Raw genomic sequence first — 27,364 nt, forward strand, 5'->3', positions numbered from 1 at the left:
TACAGGGGTATATTAACATATTATAGAAGGGTCATTTAATGTTATATATTACGAGGGTCATCCGGAAAGTAGTACCCGTTCGTGCCGCATGAAGTGCTGACGACGCGAGTAGCCGCTGGACGAGGTCAGATAGCTTCAGTGGCTTGTCTGCCTTCTCTGAGCCAAGTTGCGTGACGCTAGCATTGCCTGTGTTGTTTCTGTGATTGTTTACAATGTTTAAAAAAATTGAGAACGCCGCCAGTTGTGAAGTGAGGGCAGTGATTAAATTCCTCAATGCAAGAAACGTTCGCCCATGTGATATTCATCGCCAATTAAAGGAGGTGTATGGATACAACGTAATGGACGAGTCGTCTGTTCGGCGGTGGTGTCGCAACTTCAACATGGGGAGGGGGAACACACACGACGATGAGCGTTCGGGGAGACCGTCTGTCATTACAGACCAACTGGTGAGCTCAGTTGACGAATTCGTGAGGAACGATCGGCGCGTCACAATTGATGACATCTGTGAGCATTTTCCCAATGTTTCTCGAACAATTGTTCATGAAATTGTTAAACACCATCTGCATTATGCAAAAATTTGTGCAAGATGGGTCCCTCGCGTATCTCAATGAGCTGGCGGCGAAGGACTATGCAGCAGGAATACAGAAACTTGTCACACGTTATGACAAATGCCTTAATTTGCTTGGAGATTATGTTGAGAAGTAGTTTAAAGTATCCTCTTTCAAATAAAATTTTTTATGTTTGTTAATATTTACTTTTGTGTCTTTATTTCACGAACGGGTACTACTTTCCGGATGACCCTCGTACATTATAATGTTTTCCCAGTATAAATTCTTAGAGTAAGGTGGTTTTATGCATAATTATTTTCAGCTTCTCCACATTGTTCTTTTTAATGACCGTGTTCTAAACTTCAAGGAGCAACATTTTATTTTCCCATTGGATTTGGATTGATAACCTAAAATCAGCCGATGTCACAATGAATGCGTGCTTGCAGGACCGCGAAATGAAGGGAAGTATTTAAATACGGATCATGATGTCATCAATTCAGGCTCTGTTCCGATCGCACGTCCGCAGTGGCAATCGCTCTCCACATCGCTAGCGCCTTCATATATTCCCCAAAGGAGACACTCTGACAATTGATAAGCGCACTGCGGCATCGCCACCATGCTCGCTTCCTTTCGGACTTCACTGGCCGGCTTCGGAGATGGCTGTGGTTTGGGGTGGTGTTAGCCGGAGGGATGGGGGAGAGCGAAGGGGGGAGAGACAAGGGGTTCTTCATGTGAAGCACGCATTCGCATTTTAATGCGTGTATTCATGCGCACACAATGGACAGGGTGTGGACGGATGCAGGGAGGGGAAGGGACACGAGTATGGTTGGATGTGGAGTGGGGTGTCAGGAGCGAAGGGGGGAGGGGGCAGGGTAGGGAGGAAGGGGAAGGTTTCAGGGGTCGAAGACACGGACGGAAGGACAAGCGCACGAAGATATGGGAGGCGATAATCTGGCGTCGCAGGAGCAAAATCGTGACTAATTGGTCGAAAGTTGGGAGGCGCTCCTTAAATCTGCGTGGCTCAGACAAGTCGTGCTGTTGGCGGCCTACTGTTTGCGCGAATCGCGAGTGGCATCTATCGAGATCTCCCGGTCGGTGGCCGTCTCCGTGCCTCTGCCGTCATTTATGAGGTATTCTTTTCACGACTATTTTTTTCGGAGAGGATTTTACGCGAAAAACTTGGCGCTGCAGAGATTCTACTCTAATTCTTAAAACGTCGAGAATTTTCATTCAGTAATGGACTTCGTTTTCGTTGTTTGCAGTTCGTAAATGGGCATGATCTAAGGATTTGAGTAAAGTTTTGAAATAAGTGAATATTTTCAGTGTTCAAATATTAAGCGTCTTGTGCGAATTAACCATCTTCAATCAATTTTAGTGAGTAGTATTCCGTCCTTGGATTCCAGCAAAAGATTAGCAGTTGAGATTTAAGTTAAGCTATTTATTTAAGAAATAAGAAACTCTGTATTTATCCACAGCTTTTGATAAAATCTCGTATATAAATAATTCACCGTTCAGGAAAAGATTCTCATAATCTAATAAAAATATACGCTAGAATTTTTCATCTACTTTTCTTCAACAAGGCCATCTTATATGGCTTAACGTTTACGTGCTTGCCAACTAAACTAAACGTCCTTCCGCATAAGACGCAGGAGATGTGTAACAGCGTATTCATATTGAGGTGACCTACCTTTGTGAAGCATTCTTTAAGGTGCCTTTTTTTATGATTTTCTGGCAAGGATCTCGCAGCTTAAGGATATCAAATTTAATGTGAAATCAGTACGTGCAATTCATGATCGCCATGGAAGAATACTTTCCAGATCCCTCGGGACTAGCTCGAGCACCGATCTGGTAGGACCGGGCGATTATGTAAACTCCAACTTTTCCAAGTTTAGAGACTCGAAGTCAGCCGTTTTTGGAATGTGTTAATTGCTCAGTAGGTGGCTGATATAAAGAAAACCAAACAAAAAGTATGCGGAAACAAGGGATGTTATGTAACTTTCTGAGTACGATTCTGGATTTGATAAGAAGAAAGGCGCGACAGCACTTTCTAGAGCCAGCAGCGTTTGCCAGAATTCCCTCTCCTCCCTCATCACCCTAGTCATTCTAAAATATAGGAGGAACATTCGAACCCTCAACTAGGTTATGAGAGAGCCGAAACCCAATGGCTTATCAAATCAACGTCAAGCGGGGAATGAATGTTCCCCAGCTGGGCAGTATAACTCCCATTGCATTTAATTTTTTTAAATCTGTAATTGATCATTTCACAATACATTTTGCTTCTTCAATTATTATGACCCAAACACTATGAAGCAACATATGTCTAATATTGGCATCAAATACTAATGATTATTATTTAATATAATCGTATGTATGTAAATACGCGTGCATTAATATGTACATGACTCGACATTAACCTGAAGTCGTGCATAGGAAGATGGAGGCATATGGTGTCTTTTCAGAGGCATCTACCTCCTCACAACAATCCTTTTATAGATATACGAAAGTTTAATGCCCAAAATAAAATCATTTTGATATTTGCTTACTGTTTATATTGGATTTGTAGTATTTCTGTCAATTAATCGGCCAATGTTGTATCTAAACCTTTTAATAGCCGTGAATGAATGCCGTGCTCAATGAATAATCATCTACGCCAACCAATATTGTAAAGTAGCGCTGATGTCGTGGGTTAACACTCTCTTAGCGCGAATCAACGTAGTCATTCAGAGCGTATTGGTACATTGCACAAGTGGTATTGCTTTTCCCTTAATAGCACGAATAAAAAAAATAACGCCGCGCTTTAATTGGAACAACCCAAAGCCCACGGATTACCACTAAAGGGGACACGATCAAGCATTCCGAATACGCTCGGTGGCACCGAGGCGACAGCATTGAATTAGGGACGTGGGTAGGTACCCCTAAAAAAAGCGGGGAGGGACCCTTGGTCATTCTACACCGGATGCCCCCAAAACTAAGGAATCAATCGACGAAAGGCTTCGGCGGCGGCGGCCCTTTGCACCCCCGCACCCCCTTGTTTCGAGCTGCTCGAACACGGAGATTCGCCTCATCCCCACGGCCCATCCCCCACCCACCCCACCACCCCGTCCCCCTCAAACACCCACTCTAAAGGGACCATGCTCCGCGTCCTCAAATTTATTTGCTGCTTTATCATTCCTTTGCCATCGCCACCAAGGGGCCTTGCGTATTCAGTTCGCATCTCTCTTCCTTTCCCCCCTCCGGTCCTCCTGTCTCCCTAGGCAACGAATCACCCCCTCCGAACCACCTTCCCTCCGTCTCCTCCTCCCCCAACCCCTCTATCATTCCCCTCCCCCTTCCCACCCTCCTGACCTTCCCCTCCTGACCTCCATGCCTACCTTTATCTTCTCTCTTACCTTCCCCCTTCTTCCTCTCCTTCGAATGTCACTTGTTTTCGTCGGATGCCAACAAATTTACTGATTTCTTCGCCGGGCTCGAGACATTGTTTCCTGAAAAATGCGAGTGGGCGCCTTGGACTCAAATGCTCCATGTCCGAGCGCCCCTAAGCTAATAAAATTTCAAATTCAAGTTTGAGCGAGTTAAATTCCGATACCTGTGTGAAAACTCCACAATCACTGCCATTATATCAGTAAAGACTGTGTCCTAGCGTATTCATCATTTTTTATACGTTCATTGTCGTACCGTAGAAGTGAAAAATTAGCGCGACCTATGGTTCATATAAAATTAAGCTTGGCTCATAATTAGCAGTAAGATTAATGAGAATAACTACCAGTAAATTTATTTCGGAGTATCTTTGGGATGCTCAGTCCAAATGTTGTATCCACTTTGCTGTATCGGCTATAGTTTAGGAGATATGATATAACACACTTAGTTTTAAGAAAAATACTCACTGCGTGTGCTGTATTCGGAGAGTGTACTGCGGCCTTACACAGATATTAAAAAAGGATTGTCTACATTCCTTCAACAAGGACAATAACCTAATACTCTTAAAAAAATTATGCAGATCTTCTGAAGAAAGTGGTTGTATGAGAATAAATGCCAATTGAATGTCTCCTTTTCATAATAACTCAAAGTGGTGTGTGAAATGTGTTCTTTTACAAATTGTTAATTAATATTGTTCAACTCCGATTAGTCTATCTAGCAGTTTGGAAGATGAAGACAATTGCACTAGTATTGAAAAAACATAAAGAGCAGAAATGGGTGATTAGTGTGCATAAGTGGACGTTATCATTATGTCCTTCGTCAACAAAGCGGTTAATTTAAATAGCCTTGCCTATTATGCTTATTTAACAGAAAAGGCAAATGACATAAGACATCTGGGCCGGGCAATATTGTTCATTGAGAAAAATGGTGGCCGGAGAGCTTAAGGTAATCAATGAACTTTTGGTTGCTCGGATCGGAATCATTCCGCTGTCTTTATATATCAAATCAGGTCTCATGAAGCAAGTTTGAGAACAAAGCAATGACATATTGTGTTTTAAATTATATTGCATATATTAATTAGAAGCCGCCATGCAAAAACTGGAAACAGGGATTTTGGATTGATCTATAAATAAAATAATTTGTAAATTATTCACATTTTTGAATTAGTGAATATTTGTTCAAATATTCAAGCGAATTTCTACCAATTTATTTCCATGTTAATTTAGTTTCCCACTTCTGAAGAATACTACATATTTTAAGGATTCTAACATATTCACTAAATATAAATAATATTTCCTATCTAGTAAGATCCATATGATATAAAACTTGACATGATCGGATACAATAGGCTTGAGACCCTGTCAAATATTTTTGCTAAGTAATGCTGAAAAACCTCCTGATAGAGATATTAAAACCTGCAATTTTCATGGCCTATTCGTCGAACAAACACAAAATTTCTGAGGAAACCATCATAACACCAAGGACACTCATCAAAACTAACATTGGTTATTTATTATTGAAGGCAGATTTTTACACTGGCAACTATCCTTGGAAACTACCTTCAAATCAAGCATGCATCTAAATAAGTATTCTCAGGAGTTTTAAGATTAAGCAAATGAATACGAAAGAGGATATTATTTTCTTTCCTGATGGAAACCTAACCTACTTAGGCATTACAGATGAACTTTAAAATAGTTATTAAGATATTTAAATTACTTGATCCCACGTAATGTAGCTCAAGCAAGTGCCTAGCTAAATATAAAATATTGGAAAGCCTCAACGCTGGATTTTAAATATTTCACTATTTTTCTACTCAGGTGTAATCCTTGAGGGTTTATATCAGATTGCGCGCAGGATGCAATCGCCAACAACTACTAGAGATCCAGATATTCCTGTTGAGTCTCTGGGCTGTTTCTGAGTAAAACTTTCAATATGAAAACGTTTGTTCCTTTGGGCTACCATGACGCATCGTGCGAGAAAGATGATTCGGAATGGATGAAACTTTTATTCTCTCTTTCGCTCGGTTCTCATTCCTCTTCAACTCCTGTCGTTGTCGTGTCGCCATCCCTTGCCCAGTCGGGGAAAATCCCCAGAGCAGAGCTATCCTTTCCAAACTGAACATGCTCGCCCTAAATGGCGAGTTCCCTTATTTTGTCAAAAAATCCTTGCATGCTCAATAATTTTCATTATTTATCAGTGATTTCCAAAAATGGCTTCTGTCACGTCATTGATAAGAACTGATAATAAGCGATTGATATCCTTATCCTACCAAACAATTTATAGAAGATTTAGATAATAGATGTTCCTCATTAAAGAAAATCAACATTTTATCTTAAATAAATCTCATTTATGGAGTTCTTTCTGAATACAGACGTTTCAGAGGGGATGGTGTTATAAATTACTTTCGCTCATTATTATGGAATTATTTTCCTTCGTCATTATATGTGTGATTCGAACTATTACCAAAATAATATTGTAATAATGTTCAAATTATGTGATTTTTAATATGGGATCAGGTAAGAGAAAAAATGCTCGGAACGAAAGTTGCGTTGGAGAAGGATTTGTACGATGGAAGACAAATAAGAGCAAAAATAGTATTCTCGGAAGAAGTATGAGAAAGTGAGCTAGAGTGAAGGGATATCGACAATAATTTGCGAAATTGAATCCAATGGCCCACAGATGGCTGAAACGAAAAAGTGGCAGTAATTATACTATCGAAATTTATAATTATACACGCATTTTAAAAATGGTATTTTTGGAGTAATCCGAGATACGATCGTCACTTCACCTCTTTTGGTATTTGTGCCCACAGTGTCGTCGCTTATGGCCATCAACAGCACGTCCCCGTACAAGGGTTTCGACCGAGCGTTCTGCATACGAATGAAGTCCACATTGACCAAAAGGGGATGTCACTTCAAATCATCAGGGTACAGGGTGAGTATTAATAAAAACGTAACACAGTTATGTAAATGTTTTGGAGATTTTAACTACCATCTTATCCGCGGACTTAGAATTAAGAAAATGGTAGTTAGTGTATAAAGTGCTGTCCGCTATGGTATTCTTTCAAATGACTTATAAATTTTAATTTATTTCGTCGATAGAGACGTATAATTCGATAACCCCACATTGAAAATCAAGATTATACTTTGTAAAATCTGAAGCTTTCTAGGTATCTTTTAATTCAGGCATGCACTCCGTGAGCTAAATGATTACTCATTATTATTGTGTCAAATTCAGATTGCATGTTCTGATATCATAGCCCTCTCTTTTACAATTTATATTTAAAATCATGCATAGTATTTTAATGATTTGCAATATTTTCCACTGAACCATTTCAATGCAAAATGATTATGGCCACTTCCATGTCAAAGGCTTTTCCAAATAAGAGTTATATAAGTTACTATATTCAAGCAGTTTTTTGAATACCCGTACTCTAATGTAAACATTATCACCTCGGGGGATATTATTTTGACTGTTTCATTAAAATCTAATTTTAAAATTTGGATTGTGTTTACCTATTAGCACACAGTCACGTTATCCCCGAAGGAGCTGCCGTTGGCATGGAATTCAGTGAATTGATTGAAGCAAACACAAAAAAATCTTTTTGCTATAATCTGTTCGTAACAAGTTGAGAGTGACGTCAAGGAAGTTAATGACACCGTCATGATATTTCTCTAATGAGAGAAAGCTCGAAAAGAATTTCGACTATAAACTTCCCTAGCGTTTCGCAAGGTCGAGGTCTTAGGAGAAAACAAGAAATGAAAAAGGAAGGCCCAGGAAATTTCATTTACAGAGGATCAAGTCACTCTCAACTTGATGCGGACAGAGTATAGAGGTTTCCATGAAGTCGTGGCCATGTGACTGTTTTTAGAGAGTCGAATCAAAACACGCGCGCAAAATGGAAGGTTTTGGAGTTCTATCCCAGACACCTTCGAATTCTTTTTCAGCAAGCACCTTCGTCCAGGAGGGATGGATCGGGAAGTTCTTCCAATTACCAGGTACCACTGAATATTATTCCCTTCCAACAATGTTGTAAGTCATCCCAACAATACGAAATATTCAGATCTGGACAGGTTTTATTACTTATTAGTTATCTTACTGCGTTATTTTTTCCAAACAAATTTAACATTAAGGAAATGAAATTTATTAATTGGCCAAAATATTACGTTAAGGAAGCTAAATAATAATTATCACCCCATCAACAGACCCTCAAGAGCCGTGTACAATTTATTTCGAAGCGATCATCTGGCCGTTTGTGTAGTATTATTTCAGCCCATAAATTTTATTTTTTTTCTCCTCGCATTGAGGAGTGTATATTAATTGCTATTCTATAATCAATAGTCTCTCTTCTAAGTTTATTTTCAATGTGGGGTTTTATCCTAAATCTTAAGTATATCTTATTTAGTTCTCGAGTGAAGGCCATTAGCAATAATTGATTAATAACATTAATAATTCAAAAAGAGATATTATTTCAATATTAAAAACTCTCAATACTCTTTCAAGACAATACTTCAAGCTACCTATACCTACTAGTTCGGAATATGCACGTTACGAAAATTAAATAATTTTTGTTTCCGCTGTGTTTCCTCAAATAAAAGTCCCGTGAAAGACTCGAATATGATTTCGACGGGTTGTAGTGGAGCCCATGATTAGCTCAGCTCTTAACAGACGCCCCCTCCCCCGTATTAGGTGGTCCTGGTGCTATGCAGGCTTCGACCGCAGTACAGCTTCGGCAGAGGCGGCGCTGCCGGTAATAAGTCTCCATCTCCGCCGCTGCTAGGGATGGTGGCGCTGGCCATAGCGCTCCCTCCCCCCTCCGTCCACGAGATCCGACTGGAGTCGGACATGTTCGTCACCAGGGTCACGTTCGACTTCCGGATAGCGCACTGTGAACCCAGGTGGCTTAATATTATCCTTCCTCATTCTTTCATCTCCTCACCCTTCAACCTTCCATCCGCTCACTCTTTTATCTTCCTTCTATTTTCCGTTGTAACCCATTATCTTAACGGAGGATTCTAATTCTTTTTCTCATGTTTGCCCTGAATGTGAAATAATTCACGTATTTGCACCATGCCCTGTACATGTTTTCAATAAATTAATTCTACATAAACTATTGTATTCAATCAAGATATATTTTGGAATTATATTTGGAGCTATGCCTCCGACTCTGTCCTAGCTTCAAGAGTCGCATTAGTTATGTGACTAACCCCCATTGATTAAATTATGCCCGAGTATATTATTAGAGGCTAAAATGAGATGAAAAACTAATTTCATTACTTTACTAATTTGGATTTTTTGCTCTCTCTCACACACATTCATTTCACAGTTTTCTAAGAGTTCTTATTCTGTCTGAATAGCAAGTTTCATTATGATTTGGGATGCCTAAAAAAAAGGCATTAAATTTGAAAGTAATATATTCTCATCTTTCCACTTATATTCTTTGCGGAATCATCTTCTAACCTAAGACTTTTCTTTTAACATACCCGTATATTTTATTTTACATTCACAGCCCATTTTAACTTCATTTTGTAATCGTACTAATAATGTTGAATTTTCTTAAATTGGCTTTAATTGACATTAAATGCACGGCGATGTAAAATATAAGTAAGCTTTCATTGCAAGCTTCCAGTATATGTTCACAAGTCTGAACTCAGATATACGGCAGTAGAAGTAATAGCATTAAGCTAATATTATACCCTTTTGTGGGATGAAATGAATTGCCAACTTTAAATATTTCTTGATCCGAACAATTCTGTTTTCATACTTACGAATTTTAAATTCAGTTACACCCTTTTTCATTAGTTTGACACCTACCATCTGAATCTGTAGAATTTCAGAACAAATTGATAAATATTTTTATGATTAAATTTATCAAACTATTATTCCCTAAACTGCCTTCTCCTAAGTGTATTGGAGGAAGACATGGACTATCGATTGGTTCAGTTCTTTTTCATATCTAATGCTGACTTAATTTTCTTCCAACGCATTTGGAATTACAAGATTTTCAAGCCATCCATTCTACAAATGCACTACATACGTTGGAATTGTGCGCAAATAAGACAATCAATGATAAACTGAGTAACTTGGCTTAAAATGAAGAACAAAGGGAGATTGCCAATAATTACATTACTAACTTTCAACTTTTTTCCCAGGGTGAACGAGTTGCTTGATTTCACGGCAGACGAACTGACCGGAAAGAATCTTTATTCCCTCTGCCACGGCGAAGATGCTTCCAAACTCCGAAAGTGCCACATAGACCGTAAGTAGCACCCCTTGTATGCAACTCATAGTTAATGTGACCTAGTATTAGAGAAGTTTTTCATGAAAATTTCAAACGCTAAAACCTCGTTATCAAAAATTTTGTCAGCCATTAATTTACGCGTATTTGACGACCTAGTCCATTTTGATTTACTTTCCCAGAGAATTTTTATTTTATGCCTCTAAGTTTAAAATTGCATTTGCATCGTAACAATTCGGTAAATAAATATGACCGAGGACGTGTCTTATGCTTAAGGAAATGCCCCACAGATAATCAATGACGAGCGTCCGCCTTACTTTATGTAGAGATACCGCTAGCCAGTCCTTCGATACCCAAATTTACCGCGAGGCCCTACCTTAAAGTATGCATCAATTGTCTCTTCTCTAGTTATCAACAAAGGCCAGGCGATGAGTCAGTACTACCGTCTGATGAACCGCCATGGAGGATTCACGTGGATCCAGACCTGCGCGACTGTCGTCTGTAATTCCAAGAACGCTGACGAGCAGAACATCATTTGCGTCAACTATGTTATAAGGTAAGCCAGTGATCCTCTCTACAGTGATGCAAGTGTCCCTCTTTCCTGGGGAGCTTTCAATTCTTCATATTTTGCGCTAGATCGAAGTCGATCATCACAACGGTCCGCTGCTGAAACTTTATTTTCAAAAACTCTTTAAAAACGCTTTTTATAATTACAAATGTATAAATGAGCGTTTTACAGCTATATTTTTGCCTCATGTTAATTGTACGTTTAGTTCCAAATTCAGGGAATTATTTTTCAGTGAAATAATTGCAATTATGTGGGTAAATCACATTTGTTTATTTTTAAGTTTCGTCCCTGGCATTATCAGATCATAGTTATTGTGAGAATATTTTGAATCCAATGATTAATTGAATTTACTCTGCCATTTTTATGGGATTCATCCAGATTGACAATATCAATTCGGTGACGATATAACATATCAATTACATCATTCAGTTGAGCAGCTTTTTCCATCTAAATTGTGCTCTGATGTGAGGAGAGTTGGAGCTACTGGTCCTTCCGAATCATTGTTCATGTCCTCTATTCAAGTCGTGTTTTCACCAAGCAGTTATCAGACGAGAGTGATCAGAGGTACCTGAGGATTAAAGAACCCCACTGTTTCATTTGTTAATGCACTTGACCTACCTCCTGTGGATTTATTAATACCATCCGTGCCTTCGTCCCTTGCTTTGCAGCCGGAAAGAGTACGGAAGTCTGGTGATGGACTGCTGTCAGTTGGAGGGCGAGGAGGGTGAGGAGGGTGAGGAGGACGAGGAGGAGGAAGAGGAGGAAGAGGAAGAAGAGGAGGAGGAGGAGAGGCCGCAAGGGCTCGTGAAGAGAGAGGGCCCGGACCCCGAGAACGGCTCCTCCGATGGAGACAGGGGAGGTGAGTACTGCCGGTGCACACCACTGCACACTCCATTCCCCCCAACCCCGTCCCCCCGCAGGGGCAGGTCATGAGAGATAGAGGGTTTTTTTTGTAGAATATATGGACACCTTATAATTGACCTGTGGTCCTGATTTATGAATAGGCAAAATGATTCCTCGTATGTTCTCTTGGGTCGGTACGTTTCCCTCATTTTGCCCAAAGTGTCGGGAGTGAACTCGTATGTTTGCTCTTGATCTATAAAATTTCTGAGCATTGTGTGTTCGCGTTCCGAGAACTTTTCGCTGTAGAGTTTGTCTGTTGCTCGAACAAGAAGAATTCATAATTAAACTCTTTTCAACTTAAATTTTCGTTGTATTCCACCGCCGTTGTGCCTTTACCTAAGTACACAGCAAACAATGCAACAATTTTGGTGTACCTAACCTGAAGTACATATATCATTTGTACGGAAGAGTATGGCCGATTATTTCATTATCATTGCATCTCATCAAGAGTCAATCTTCGATGCAGTGGGTGAACCTCGCGCTTCTCCTTGCCACTAGAATTCCGGGATTACATTTTGACGGCAATGAAAGGTGGTGGGATAACTATTCCTTGACAGCTCCCTAAGAATTAAGCACGAGACTTGGGGCGTAGAATTGAGCGTCCAATGCATGAATCAATGCAGCCAGTTCAAGTTATAATTAATCAACCAAGTGCCAATTCAGTGGCCGATTCAAGTTACGCGAAGGTTACGAGGCATCCAATGCCACATGCTGGGTCGAAGTCCTCCGAGAGGGCTTCTTAACAGAGAGGTCCTCAGACCCCTACGTTAAAACAACCCTCCTCCCCATCCACACTACCCCGCAACACAGTGGGATGCAATCCAAAAGAGATGGACACTCAAGCTACTGATATCCACAGACAAGAAGTACCTCTGTGGGATGATATTTCGCTTCATACAGGGTTCGTCTGGAAAATAAGTGTACTTTTTCCCGCCGCTCCAGGCGCGCCCAGCACCACTCTGACGGGCTGCGATTGAAGGGGGGTATGTTGGCAAGCGACGCTGAAAAAGGCAGTCGGCTCTGAGCTGTGGTGTAGTGAGGAGCTCTGTTAACGCGAACCTCCACGCTCGACCCACGTCACGGAACGCGATGCCGAAGTTTTTGGAGCAGCGCTTTCCATCAAATTTGCGGTAAAGCTTGGGAAATCGTCTACCGAAACTGTCGGTATGATTAACCAGGCTTACGGGGAGTCAGCCATATCCAGAAAAATGATCTTTCGGTGGCACAAGATGTTCGTGGAGGGCAGAGAAGAGGTCGACGACGAACCACGGCCTGGACGCACATCAACGACACTCACCGACGAAAATGTGCGAAAAGTTCGCAATGTACTGAACTCTGATCGTCGTCTTAGTGTTCGGATGATAGCAGAGCAGTGTAATCTTCGAAAACGAGTCGCCCGCGTCCGGCCAGCGATCAAAAACATCTGGCGGCTGCATCACGACAATGCGCCGTCTCACACCGCGCTTGTCGTGTCGGACTTCTTGGCCAAGCACGGCGTGGCAACGCTGCCGCACCCGCCCTACAGCCCGGACTTGGCACCACCGGACTTCTTTCTGTTCCCGAAGATAAAGAGGAGTTTGAAAGGAACGCGATACGGGACTTTGGACGCCGTCAAAGAGGCCGTGACGACGTGTCTTCGAGAGGTTCCCGATGATGCCTTCGCGGGAGCGTTCCAGGAATGGGAACGCCGCTGGAACAAGTGTATCGACTCACAAGGGTCCTATTTTGAGGAATATTAGCTTAAGAAATGTAAAAGTGTAATAAATTTTTTTTCCTGAGCTCAGTACACTTATTTTCCGGACGAACCCTGTATATGATTTCTATATTATGATGACCAAAAGGTGTTTTGGGCGTTCATAATTATTTTATCATCTTATTTGACCTTTTAATTTTACCATTTTGGTCCAAAATACTTCCGAGCTAGGTAAACTGTTCTATTTGCATGTAATTCTATTTTATTGGTTAAATTAGCTTTTCTTTTTCTCGAAAACCGCATACACTTCGTTTTTTTTAGCTTTAAGCTCATCCCATGCATATCACACTGGCTTTCTAATGCACTCAGAAACTCTTGCCACTCCTTGGTTGACTGGCTCACTAAATATTCATCATCAGAAAACCTAACTGATTTCGTAAATTCTCAAACGACTCTCATTCCTTTCTCCACCTCCTCCCATACCTCTTTCACCATTACTTATACACACACACACACACACACACACACACACACACACACACACACACACACACACACACATATATATATATATATATGCCCCTCCCCGGACTACAACCTTGACGTGGTGGAAGGGCTTGTGCGTTCCGATGACCCCTAGAGCTGTGCTGGCGGGAGTAATAATTATTGCTCCTGGTAGGGTCACCCATGCCAGATAGGTCGAAGGTTAGGAGCCAGACGAAAGGTAGTCCACGCAGCGTCTGTTCCTCAGTGAGGCGGCTGCAATGGCGTCGGACCCCAGTGGGGCGGCCAGTAAGTGATGGTGTCACGTTAAAAACACTATTGAGGAAGGCAACGGGAAACCACCTCAATTATCATTCCCTAGAAAAATATGATGGACAATAGAGATATTTTGAGTCCTGGCAACCACGGGGCTCGGCCCAATCGGCCGTGTGTCGTGCCCGGCAGCGGGGGAGGCAAGGCTTCCGCGGTCGTCATCCCACGAAACCCTTGCAAGGGAAAACCAGCAGCAGCAGGACAGAAGACGCAGGAGAAGAAGACAAAATTAGTTAGAATAGGAACGTGGAATGTTAGGACAATGATGAGGACAGGGAAATTGGAGAATGTTAAGCGAGAGATGGAAAGGGGAAATATAGATATTTTAGGTCTATGCGAGGTGAGATGGAAAGATAGCGGGGATTACTGGAGTGATAAGTATAGAATAATATACAGCGGTGGGGACGAGAGCCAACAAGGGGTTGCCATAGTATTAAATGAAGAGGTAGGAAGAAGCGTAGTCAACATAGAGCAGGTAACGGATAGAATACTACTAGTGGAGATAAAAGCAGAACCGACGAACTTAGTTATTATTCAGGTATACATGCCACCGAGCAACCATAAGGAAGAAGAGGTCGATAAGATATACGATCAGTTAGAGGACATGATCGCGTGTGTTCCTGCAGGGAAACATTTGATAGTGATGGGGGATTGGAATGCGACGGTAGGCGAAGGAAGAGATGGTGATGAGGTGGGCGACTACGGTTTGGGCACGAGGAATGACCGCGGGGAGAAAGCAGTTGAGTTCTGCAGGAGACAGGGGTTAGTCATCACCAACACTTGGTTTAGACACCACAAAAGACGCAGGTATACATGGAAAATGCCAGGTGACTCAGGAAGATATCAGCTAGATTATATCCTGGTTAGACACAGGTTTAGGAATAGTGTGATAAATTCCCACAGCTTTCCGGGAGCGGATGCGGACTCAGACCACAATTTAGTTGTTATGAAATGTAGCGTACGTTTCAAAAAGATAAGGCAGGGGCGGCGAGTTAGAAAATGGAATGTAGAAGCATTAAATGGGTTGAAAAGGAAGGAATACAAACAGGCGGTAGAGAAAATCATGGAGGATGGTAAAGGGCTTATTACTATCGAAGAAAAATGGGAAATGATCAAAAAAGGGTTGTCTAAAGCCGCAAAAGACACTATTGGAACCGTTAACGCTAAAAGGACTAGGAAACCATGGATCACGGATGAGATGATTACAAAGATGGATGAGCGGCGAAAATGGAAGAATATAAATACAGAATTAGGCAAAATGAAGTACAAAGAATTGAACAATAAATTGAGGCGGGCAACAAATAAGGCAAAAGACGCATGGTGGAAGACGCAGTGCGAGGATATGGAAAGTCTCCAGAGGAAGGGTGAAATCGGTGCGCTGTACAGCAAAGTTAAATCGTTATCGGGAAGTAAGAAAGGAAGAGCTATGCGAATAGTTAGAGATAAGGCGGGTAAGGTAATAGTTGACGCAGGAAAGATCCAAGAGAGATGGAAGGAGTATATAGAAGAACTGTATAGAAAAGAACTCAGACCAACACAGTTAGACATTGAAAAAGAAAATGACGTAGAGGAAGACAGCTTAGGTCCAGGCATACTAGACAATGAGATAGAAAGGGCATTAAGGGAGATGAAACTAAATAAGGCCGTGGGGGTAGATAACATTCCCGTGGAACTTTTAAAATGCTTAGGAAAATGTGGGAGGAAGAGGCTATATGGGCTGATCCGTAGCATTTATGAGGAGGGAATCTGGCCGGAAGACTTTGTGAGAGCAGTTTTAGTTCCTATTCCGAAAAAGGTAAAGGCCACGTCATGTGAGGACTATAGGACAATTAGTTTGATATCCCACGCAGCTAAAGTTGTTCTCAGGATCATAAACAAAAGGATAGAGAGTAGGGCAAATGATTACTTAGGGGATGATCAGTTTGGGTTTAGGAAGGGGAGAGGTACGCGTGATGCCATTGCAGTAATGAGATTATTAATCGAGAGGAATATAGAACACAACCAGGAGGTATTTGCCTGTTTCGTAGATTTCGAAAAAGCGTTTGATAGAGTGAATTGGGAAAAACTAATGAGTATTCTGCAGAAAATATGAATAGATTGGAGGGAAAGGAGGCTAATCCGCAACCTGTACATGTCTCAGACTGCTCAGGTGCGGGTGGGAAACGGGGAGTCAGGATGGGCAGTGTTAGGAAGGGGTGTAAGGCAGGGTTGCCCATTATCACCGTTTCTGTTCAACCTGTATGCAGAGGAAATGATCAAAGAGGCATGGGAAGAACTAGAGGTAGGAATGAAAGTGGGCGGGGATTTCGTAAAATCAGTTAGGTTTGCTGATGACCAAGCTTTAGTTTGTCAGTCAGCCAAGGGGCTGCAAGCATTGCTGGGTGAATTGGAAATTCAGTGCGACAGGTATGGGATGAGAATCAACATTAATAAAACAAAGGTTATGCGATTTTCTAGAAAGAAAAAGGGCAAGCTTAACATTAAAATAGGAGGGCAAAAACTAGAGCAGGTAGAGCAGTTTACGTATCTCGGTAGTGTTTTGGACCAACACGGTCAAAGTAGTAGGGACGTAAGGAGAAGAATCGCGCTAGGCAAAGAGGCTTTCACGAGGAGGAGGGAGTTGATGACGGGGACTTTGAGTAAGGATGTTAAGAAAAGACTCGTAAAAACTTTGATATGGAGCGTAGCTATGTACGGTGCGGAAACGTGGTCATTGAAGCAGGAGGATAGACGTAGATTGGAGGCTTTTGAAATGCGGGTGTGGAGAAGAATGGAGAAGGTGAAATGGACCGAGAAGAAAACAAACGAGGAAGTACTTGGTATGGTGGGCGAAGAGAGGGGTTTGCTGGGAGCAATCCTATGGAGGCAGGAAAAGTGGATGAAGGGGGTGTTGACCGGCAGTGGGATGTTGAAGACTGTGATAGAGGGTAGAATGTTGGGCAAAAGAGGAAAGGGAAGGAACAGGATAGGGATGTTGGACGGGATGAAGGGAGGAAAAAAGTACTCAGAGATGAAGAGGGACCTGATATAGAGTAGGATGATGGATTTTGTGTTTTTTTTAGGAGTAATAAAATGTTTGTTTGGTAGTTGTGTCCATCGAAAAACCTACCTTAACCGGTAGATTACCTTAAAAAAAAAAATATATATATATATATATATATATATATATATATATGCATCGTTGAACAGCAAGGTGATAATTAATACCCCTGCCTAACTCTTCCATCTAACACTGCCCATTCCGACTCTTCATCCACCACTCGTACCTGAACAGTCTGAGACATGTCCAATTCGCGGATAAGTTTCCTATGTCACCATTCTACTCATACTTTTTGCAATACATTCATTATTCCACCCAAATCACCCTATAAAACGCCTCCTCAAAATCTACGAAATAAACAAATACATCCTTATTGTATTCTATGCTCCTATTTTTGACTGCAATGTGTACTGCTATGAAATCACGCATGCCTCTCCCCTTTCTGAACCCAAATTGATCATCCCTTAAGTAATAATTCACCCTCCCCTCCTTTCTCTTATTGATATTCCTGAAAATCATTTTATTTACGGGCGATATCAAATGAATTGCTCTATAAACTTCACACTTGGCTGCCTATCCATTTTTTTTGTTGGAGTTAACACTAATCTGACGAAATCTTCCAGCCAAATTCAGCACTTTAAATGGTACGAATTAATCCATGAAAACTCTTTCTTTCAGGGTTTCCTAAATCATTAAAGAGTTCCGCGGGATTTTCTCAACTCCCAATTTTCAACTTCCCTTTATGCCCATTTGTCTCGCTATTAATAATGCCTAGAACTAGAAGCTATTCTTATCCAAGTAGTATTCTATTTCTAAGCTAGCTAACCAAGTGCCTTTCCTGTGTAGTTCCTCTATTTATTCCTTCCATTTCTCTTGAATCTTTCATATTTCAATTAATAATTTCCTGGCATTCTTCATTTTTACACAGAATTCCCCTTCTTCCTTGCTGATAGATCTTTCACATTTCTATACGGCGCACACATTTCACCATTCCTTTGTAAACATTTTATATCCTCGCACTGCGTCTTCCACCAGACTTCCTTCGCTCTATTATTATCACGCCACAGTGTATTATTCAATTATTTATAGTTCCTTGTATCTAACTGTGTTTACATTTTCTCATATCCTTCTCTCGTCTACCTTTCCATTCATCTCGTCTGTAATCCATGTTATCTCGGTTATTCCCTATACTTCGGTTTGCGGTTTTCGATGTCCCTTTTTATCTTTTCCCATTTTTCATCTATTTCATGTTAACAGAAAAAACACAATAATTGTATTTCAAGGCAACGAGAAAAATAGACTCCTACAAAAAAGCTACCCTGAACCCATAGTGAAAGGCAGCATTTCACCATTATACCATTATGCACTGGTGGAGCAGACGGAGTAGGTCGGCATCAGCTGCCACAGCTGCGGGCGAGAGTGAAGTTCTCGGTATCGGCCGCAGTACTGCGATGTGGAAGACAACAGGAAACCACCACATTATTCTCCCTAGAATATGCAGTCTTGCATTCAAGTAGTAGTAGTTTTGAGGGGAGGCGACCGACAGCTGAGGTCATTTGCGCCATAGGGGATGGACAGGAAAGGATGAAGGGTGGAGAGAAACCCGGCGTCGGCATTAGCCTACTCTTTACGAAAGGCGCCAAGGGGTCCGCGGCTTAACGTCCCATCCGACGGACGGCGTACTCACTCAAAGTGCCCTCCACAAAGCACCTCAAGTAGGGATCGATCTTGCATTCAAATAGAGTAGAATCGAAAGATATGGGTTGCAGGAAACCAATCCTAGGATTTAAATGCTGATTATGAACTACAAATGCACACAGTTTTTCTAGGACAAAACGTTTATGCTGTTTACAGTGTTAGAGATATTTATAATCGTTCAGGACGTAGCATGTTAACCTCTTTAACCTGTCGCCACAATATCACTTATCGATAACAGTATTCACTCTGCTAATGCTCAAGTAAATGATTTCCCTGTTGCATAATTGCATAAAACTATGACATAGTAAGTAAGAGGTATGTTCCCACCACTATTGACGGCATGTCAGGCATTCATGCAGAGAATTATGTGCTTACTTACCTTCTAGGACCCCTATGAACATTTTTTTCAGGGGTAAAGGAGGACTGTGAAGTCTCCAACTTACCCCAATAATGAAGACTATTGCAAAATGAAACCAGAGGTGAATGTAACTTTGAATGCTCAAAAATTTTTCAGAGAGGGATTGCTGCAAAATACTAAAATGAATCGTAATAATTCAGCAACTAGCTGAATTGGAATTTTTAGAATACCTTAATGTGAATATTTATCAAGATGAGATTTAACCCAACATTGCTAAATTTTATAACTTCAAATAACTTTTTTAACTTTTTTGCTATTTTATATCTGAAGAATATTTTGCTTCAGATATTCAACATATATATCTCACAATGCACCCTGAAGTAATATTTCATTATTTGTTGAAGTTGAATGTAATTATTTTGGGTGAGATGAAAACTTGTTACCATTAACCTTCCAATAATACTCCACGGACTTAACTTAATGACAGCAGCTGAGAGGATTGTCTAAATCACGATCTTGTACCCTCCTAATGATAATGAACGAGGCCCTCAGCCAAAGGACGGCCTTCTGTTCAGTTGATGCCCCCGAGATGTTGAGCACCCAACATGCGTGCATTCCTTCTGTTGCAGAGGGGAGGCGAAGCGGAGGTAGAGGGGGACGGGGCGGGGGATCGGGAGGGGCGGACGGGCCGCGCAGGGGCTCTCCGCCACCGCCCGCCCCTCCTCCGCCCCCGCCCTCCAACTTGGAGGAAGAGGAAGACGCCGGCGGAGGGGGAGGAGGGGGCAACGACAACGGGGGTGGACCACGGCGAATGGACCCTCAGATGCTCACACCGCCAGCCGAAACTACTGCGAACCAGGTAAAGGACGCCTTCATAACGAGGTACAGTTGAACTGCTTAGGAAGCATTTCCAGTGCCGACCTCCCCCAACCACTCACCCCTCTCGATACCACACACTAACATAATATGTAGAAAGAAACTTTGCAGGGAAAACTTATCGACAGCAAAATAACACAGATTCCAGTCTTCTAACCTACTGTCTCTATTGCTAACCTTAATTGTTGCCATGTCTGATATACCGGCTACTTCAGTGAATAAGGAAGTTGAAGTGAGGTTAATTCACTTTTCTCACGTACTATGTGAGAGAAATAATTTACTTTATTTTCTAGAACTACCATTGTACATAGCTTTTAATGAAGTTTTAATATGAACATTATAGTCATAAATTACACATGAATATGATATACATCAAGCATATAATTCACGTCGATAATTAATGCTTTACTTCAGCGGCGTGTTGAGAATGAACAATCGCCGCTCGTTCCCCCTCCCGAGTGACTGGCCCCTTGGGAGCAACGAGAACATCAGCCAGTATCTTGAATATGTCAATTTTTATTACCCTTCTTCATCATTCACCATATTTCCCACGAATTTTCATTCTCAGTATTTTTACTGCTCTTACGCTGATACTGAACACGATCCTGAAAATTCTTCCGTGCCCACCCCTGATTTAAACTGATAACTGATGCATATATTAATTGAATATTCTAATTATACAGCTCAATATGTAAAATAGTGGCAGGAAGTGGTCCATCCTTTAAATCATATACCAAATCTGTGTAAGCGTGACAGCCATTATTAGACATTATCGCATTAACTTTGTGGTAAAAATCAGTCAAAATTCGACCAACGTTTGAGGCCATTTTTCTAAAGCACTGCCTTCCTGCTAGGCTATACAATAGTATAGCTTTCACTTTGGCATACTGGAGAAGATTGATCATTACAAACCAATTGATGCTTGATATAAGATAGCATTGGGTGTGATATAAGCCTCGAATGTCCAAATGCATACTTTATTAAGAGAGTTGTATAAATCAGACCCTTGTTTACTTAAAATATTTGATATTATTTTCTTTATATACTCTGGTTTGTATTGGCAAAGTAAATTTATGTAAGCTATTCCCACTTAATGCTTTGTACACAAAATTCAAGGGAAAATATTTAAAATTAGTATGTAATTTTAAGGAATACGTAAACATCTATTTAATGTCGTGGCAAATAATTGTTAATGTTGAAAATAATGATTGATTGAAACATTTTATTTACTGATAATATATGTATGAAAAGGTCATAAAATGTTTATCCATTTAATGATATTGTAAAATGTTTTACACTTTGACTATATAGAGAACAACACTTGCATTTACCTTGATACAAAGCGTACAGTATTACCCAAACATTTTACTTCAAAATGTTGATTATAAAAATAATGTGCCTTACTTTATTTGATGCCTATACATATTAGAATTCTCTAATCCGACCTTTATAAAACTGCTATTGGTAAACGAAGTAACCGTGTCGTAACATCCTGTAATATTTTTGCAACTCTTACAGTTGTATTATAAAAACCAAAAATACTAAGGTAACTGGGAATATACTCGATGAGTTGTAACTTAATTTTACTTTGATATGGATATTAGCATCAAATTTCGGCATTTGACCAACTTATCTAAGTCTTGTTAGCAGTTTGTCCCTGTAACTAAAGTATATGAAATTGAAATGAACTTCGACAATTTTTTAAAAATTTGATGGATGGATACTATCAGTGAAGTATTCGGAAGCATTAAACGAAATCTACTTCGCCCTTCGACCGTAAATGAAAGGGTAATCATCTCGATGATTCTCAGCAATTTTTATTTGTTGTTATTAGTTGCAGTTTCTAATAGAATTGTTGCAAAATGGAAGTATCATTCAAAAGAATGCGATATCACTGACCATTGTCCAATAGTAGAGTTCGCAACGATGTAGGAAAATTATAATACAATTATTATGGGAATTAATCCAAATTGAGATACTTCTATTTTCAAATCATAAAACCTAAAGTTTTTTCGGCCCAAGAAATGGAAGTAATTAAGCATACACTAAGCGGGTGAAATAATCTAGATAATATTACATGCACAGCATCTGGTTGCAAACCATGGCATGTTAACCCATAGGCATAGACGAAAAGGTCGTCAGAAAACACTCATTATATAAAATATTGAGTCTCCTATGAAGGAGAAGAGATTTTTTGAGTGTCAGCATTTGAGAAAGATAGATTGGAAGTATTTGAAATCCTAGCGTGTCTCGTGAGATATCTATGGTGAAGATGAGGGATATGATAAATAATGCCATTGCGCTCATTTAATTGAATTTGTAATGCATTACTAGACATTACCCAACCAATATTGTGCTTTATGATTCACCGACAGGAGTTTAACTTGCCAAGGGTTTTTGGCAAGTCCACGACAATTTTATTTGGTAAGCTCACACCCCTCTTCACATTGTCAGTGCATTGGTACTTCCTTTCCAATCCCAAAAAAATTTTTGGAGTTGGTTCCATTTATCAAATATGCACTTAATCCTCATTCATAAGACTTGGGTACCAAAAATCCCTGAGGAATGAACAAATATTCTAATTTGCTGTAAAAAAATTTTACAAATAAAAAGATTTTCCTTCCTTTAAATGCATTAATGAGTGTTCTGTACTAAATCTCTCCAACAACCTGGTTTGAATATTCATTTCAGCAAGTCCTTAAAATTTTGAATGGCAATCAATCATAAATATTATTTCATTATTATGAATTACAAATAATGATAATCAGCCATAGCCGCTGATTTCCTGTTTGATTTGATTATATTATCCATCAATTTAAGATAAAATAAATCTCTTTCTTTCCGTTGGTGGAATCTATGAATAACTCATGGTTATTTCATGCAATGATTGGCAATTATGTAGCGGCTGTTGTTGGTGACACCGAACCAATATGAAGGTTGCATTCACTGAGGTTAATTTTTTCCGAGCCTCCGTTGATCCCAAATTATTTGACCAGCATTAATTTAAAATTTGTTTAGCATCAACGGAAAGAAATTGTTACGGATTGCTGTAATGTTTTACACAGAATTCAAAAAATGGTAAATTTTAGAAGTTATTATCTTTAATATTGTGGCCACATCCGAATCTTGAAATTTGTTACATTGCTGGTCAAATAAAAGGTGGTGCTATGGTTCCCTGTATTTTTAAGTTAAGAGAAGAAGAAACAATGTTTTTCTGGCGACCTCTCTTATGGAGAGGTCGCCAGAGCAACAATATCGGCTAATCACATACCTTTCCGGTTACAAATGGCCACAAGTGGCGTGCTCCTCGTGCTCAACTACCATAAGTTGCAATCAGTTTTGGGGAACCATGGTCGAATGGCTTGTTTGACCACACAGCAGACGTTTTTATTCCCGCATAGTTGGTCACCCTGGACAGCTCGAGATCACGTGATGGCGTACGGAGAGAGAGAAAGCGCCGATGGCGTCGTGGCGACGACGCTTCCTCCTGCGATGACGACGACGCCGCTGACGCAGTTGTTGAGGCCACGAGGCGCGTCGGCGGCGATGCCACCACAGACGGACGCGACGACGTCACCGCCAAGCGTCTAGCCCTAAGCCCCGACTCGGCGAGCCGCCTCTCGTCCGCCACCATCCCCAACGGCCCCGCCCCCTTCCTCGACGCTCCCGCGCCTCCCTCTGCCTACGAGTGCTCCCCTTCCGAGGTCGCCCCGCCCTCGGCAACCGCCGTCGAGGGTGTCGGCGTCCGGGCGCTGGAGCACGCCATGTCCAAGCACCTTCCAGGCTCCGGCGCCAGAGGGTCCTCACCCACCCCTGCCGCCGCCAACTCCCCCGGCCCCGAGCCACCCCCGCCCCTCGCCTCCGGAGGCTCCTTCCCGGGTGCGGACACCCTCTTAGCCGCCCGGCAGCACCACCACCACCAGCAACAGCAGGCGGGGGGCGGACCGCTGCATCACCCGTCGCACTACCCCCCTCTGGGCCCTCCCCCACACCAGAGGACCATCCAGTGGAGCGGGAACCCGCCGCCTCCCGCCCTTCCGGCGTCCGCCCTCCTCCGCCAACTCTACGCCAACCGAGAGAGTGTCATCCGCGCCAACGTGCAGGCCCACGCGGCCGCGGCGGCTGCTGCCGCGGCCGCCGCCGCCGCCGGCCGCCTCTCGTCTCCGGCGGCTTCCGCCTCGTCTCCCACGTCCGCTCCCTCGCCCACCGCGGCACCCTCGCCCAACTCCTCGGCGCCGCCCGCCCTCGTGCCATCCGCTGCCGCCTCGCAACACGCCCCCTCCCACCTCCCACCCACGTACTATGGGGAGCCATCACCCGGGGCCGCGGGCGACGGGGGCGGATACGGCCAGCAGCCGTTGGGGGACGTATTCTCGCCCCTGTCGTTCCAGGGGTACGGCCCCGAGTTCCACTCCGCGGCGGCCATCACGCCTCCGTCTTCTGTGTCGCCGAGGGAGAAGGCAGCCGCCCAGGGCTGCTTCCCCGAGTACGCCCCCGCGCACGAGGCCCCTCGTCTGCCGCTCAAACCTCACGCCTATTCCGCCATGTCCGCCGAAGCGTCCTGCCCTCCGCCCCCGCCTACGGGGGGTCCCCTGCCCCCGCCCGCGCCCTCGCACCACCCGCACCACGGGCACCAGGCGTCGTACGTCGTGGACAACTCGCACGGGTTTTACGCTCACCATCACCTGTCGGCCGCGGCAGCGGCGGGATTCCATCTTTACCACTCTGCCGTCAACAAGGGGCCTCCGGCGCCCAACTGGTACTCCACCGCATCGTAAACCTCGCGTTTGGGGCGCGATGAGCGTGCCTTGGTAGCAAAGGAAACAGCATGGAACCTAGAAGTACAGTATTCCAAGCATCCCAAAGTGAATCTTGTAGATTCCTCTCTGGTTATGCGGTGATAGCGAACATATCGATGCCTGAATTTAACGGTGCCGCAGTAAGTGCAGTAAATCTTGGAATATTCCATTGTCCCTCCAGTAACATGCACGCACCGGTGGAGTATTTCCCTCTTTGGGAAATTCAGAAACAAAAGGGTCTGCAAAGTCTTAAGTGGAGGAACCTGAATACATGTGAATAATCTGGGTCACGAAGTTCTGCCCTTCCTCATTTTGAAGGGCGTTATTCAGACCAGAAGAGTGATGGGACGAAGAGAATTGTGATAAGTCCTCGGATTCTCTAGCCATGACTTTCGTAGCATGAAAGTAAATAAGAAAAAACGTTATCAATTAGCTTACTTGCATTGGATATTGTGAAGAGAACAGACATAAAGTGTAAATGGTCACCATTCTTTCTCCAAACGCATTTTTGACAGCTTTTGATTGGCAGCGTTGATATAAAAAATGTTGAGCAATTGGAAGGGAGTGCTGCTCAGTGATGCATATCAGAAAACTAGTGAAGTTCACAAGAAAGGATCGCATGATGAATCCTTTCGTCTCGTTCCGTATCACGGAGAACTGTTTCCCGAGGTGAAAAACAATTTCAAATGCTCACATTTCAATACTTGAGTTTGTTAGGCACGTAGAAGAAACAAAGATTTTAATTATATGTACGTAGATCGTATGCTATCAAGAATTTGTGTTCTCGGGTAGGGCAAGCCGAGTGGTTGGCCTTATACTTAGTTCACTTGAAACTTTTGGAAAAAGGCATAGATGATCATTTATTAGTATTTAAGGTAAGATTGGGTTTTTCTAGCAAATGTAATGTTAACCGATATCCATTCGGTTTTTCTTAATGTGAGAGCCTATGTGTCTGTAAGTGTGGGTTACTCTTTTGAATAGTGACCAAATAAAATTTGCTTGCAAAATCAAAATAGCCAAACATTGAGCTCTAAAAGTTGTTCTATTCTGTGTGTTGGCTTTCGGATATAAGTTTAATGTGCAATAGTAATGTTAACATTTAATGTTAAAAGTTTTTTCTGGCCTGGGGTATTCAAGAGAGCAGAAGTAAGTAATTTCTTCAATATCAGCATTGGGCATGAGAAATCCGTTCATGTGTGCCTCATATGATGCATCACGATATGGCACTTGATAAAAGTTAAAGAATTCCCTTTGACGATTACTGCATTGTTAGAGGGGGACTGCGTTATGTAAAGGATATAATTTCATCATTAGTACTTTCAGTTGTAAACTAACAGCTCACCTTATATCCATGAGTTGAAATGGTGAAAAAAATTGCTCTTACGAGAACCGCTGCATAACGTGGCAGTCAATGAAATTGTGAGTTCCCTCTAATCGCTTTAAGACGTGCATAAAGTTTCAAGAAGACGCCCAAGTTACACGTCGGGAAGAAATACTGGCAATCTTGATAATATTTATTATGAAAAAATTGTAAAATTCGTTTCAGATCTTAACCAAAAAGTTAGGAAAGGACTTTCACTAAGGGATACCTGCAATCTAAATTAATTGTTGAAATGTTTTGTATGAGTGATTGATGATATGATTAAACGAAAGTGGTTATTGTTTGTATTTCCTTTTTTATTCGAAGCATTTAAATGGTGAAGTGTTGTTTGTTGTTGATTTTGTTTTTTTTCAAATTATGTGGGACAGTTGATGGCAGGCACAAATAAACACAATAATGTCAGGGTTTTCACCTGCTTATTTCAGTTTTTGTGATGACCAAGTCTTTTTCCATGAATTATTTACTTATGAAATGTTCTAGGCTGGGAGGATTGTTCTGCATAAAATTTCGAAGCCAAAATTATTATTAGTTTGTTAATAATAGATTGTATTTAAAAGTTTTGTGCAGATTTCATTGGTCTTATTTGTAAAAATCATTGTTACAAAAATAACAATATATAAACAACTTAATCAGTAGTATGACGCCTACTGTATTTTATTAGTTATGATTATTGAATATTGTTTTAATTTCTTTTTCTAAGTAAAACAATATGATTGTTATTGGCCGCAGCCACATGATTGATATTCAGTTTGGTCACCTTTTAAAAATGTTGTACTACTGACGACAAAGACAGCATACTTATGAAAAGTGAGTTCTTGAATGTTATTTCAATAATGTTATTTATGATTCTATAGAATTTCCTGTGTGCAGGAGTATTTTTTTGATAGGAAGATATGATGTGTGACAACTTTTGCTCTAAATAAAAAAATTAAGGCCTTTACATTTTCCTTTCATTCCCCCCATTATTTGATTAATTTTTAAAGCTGACGGTTGAAAAAACCAGAGAAAATACCACGAGGAATTAACTGT

The 27,364-nt window shown here is 41.6% G+C and overlaps 1 protein-coding gene across 1 annotated transcript in view; it reads left to right on the top strand.

Moving 5' to 3' along the window:
• The window catches only part of LOC139700330 (protein trachealess-like), a 132,892-nt gene extending 106,270 nt beyond the window's left edge, over positions 1-26,622 (top strand). The window contains exons 5-11 of the mRNA XM_071598969.1: positions 6,778-6,899; positions 8,655-8,863; positions 10,118-10,224; positions 10,612-10,759; positions 11,440-11,630; positions 20,044-20,138; positions 23,557-26,622. Of these exons, the coding sequence (XP_071455070.1) occupies positions 6,778-6,899; positions 8,655-8,863; positions 10,118-10,224; positions 10,612-10,759; positions 11,440-11,630; positions 20,044-20,138; positions 23,557-24,933 (2,249 nt within the window). The 3' untranslated portion in view covers positions 24,934-26,622. The remainder of the gene's footprint in view (positions 1-6,777; positions 6,900-8,654; positions 8,864-10,117; positions 10,225-10,611; positions 10,760-11,439; positions 11,631-20,043; positions 20,139-23,556) is intronic.
• Positions 26,623-27,364: the final 742 nt, after the last annotated feature.

Source organism: Hetaerina americana, unplaced genomic scaffold (assembly GCF_022747635.1).
Source record: "Hetaerina americana unplaced genomic scaffold, ioHetAmer1.1.p SCAF_10, whole genome shotgun sequence".
In the NCBI taxonomy this organism is placed as follows: domain Eukaryota; kingdom Metazoa; phylum Arthropoda; class Insecta; order Odonata; family Calopterygidae; genus Hetaerina; species Hetaerina americana.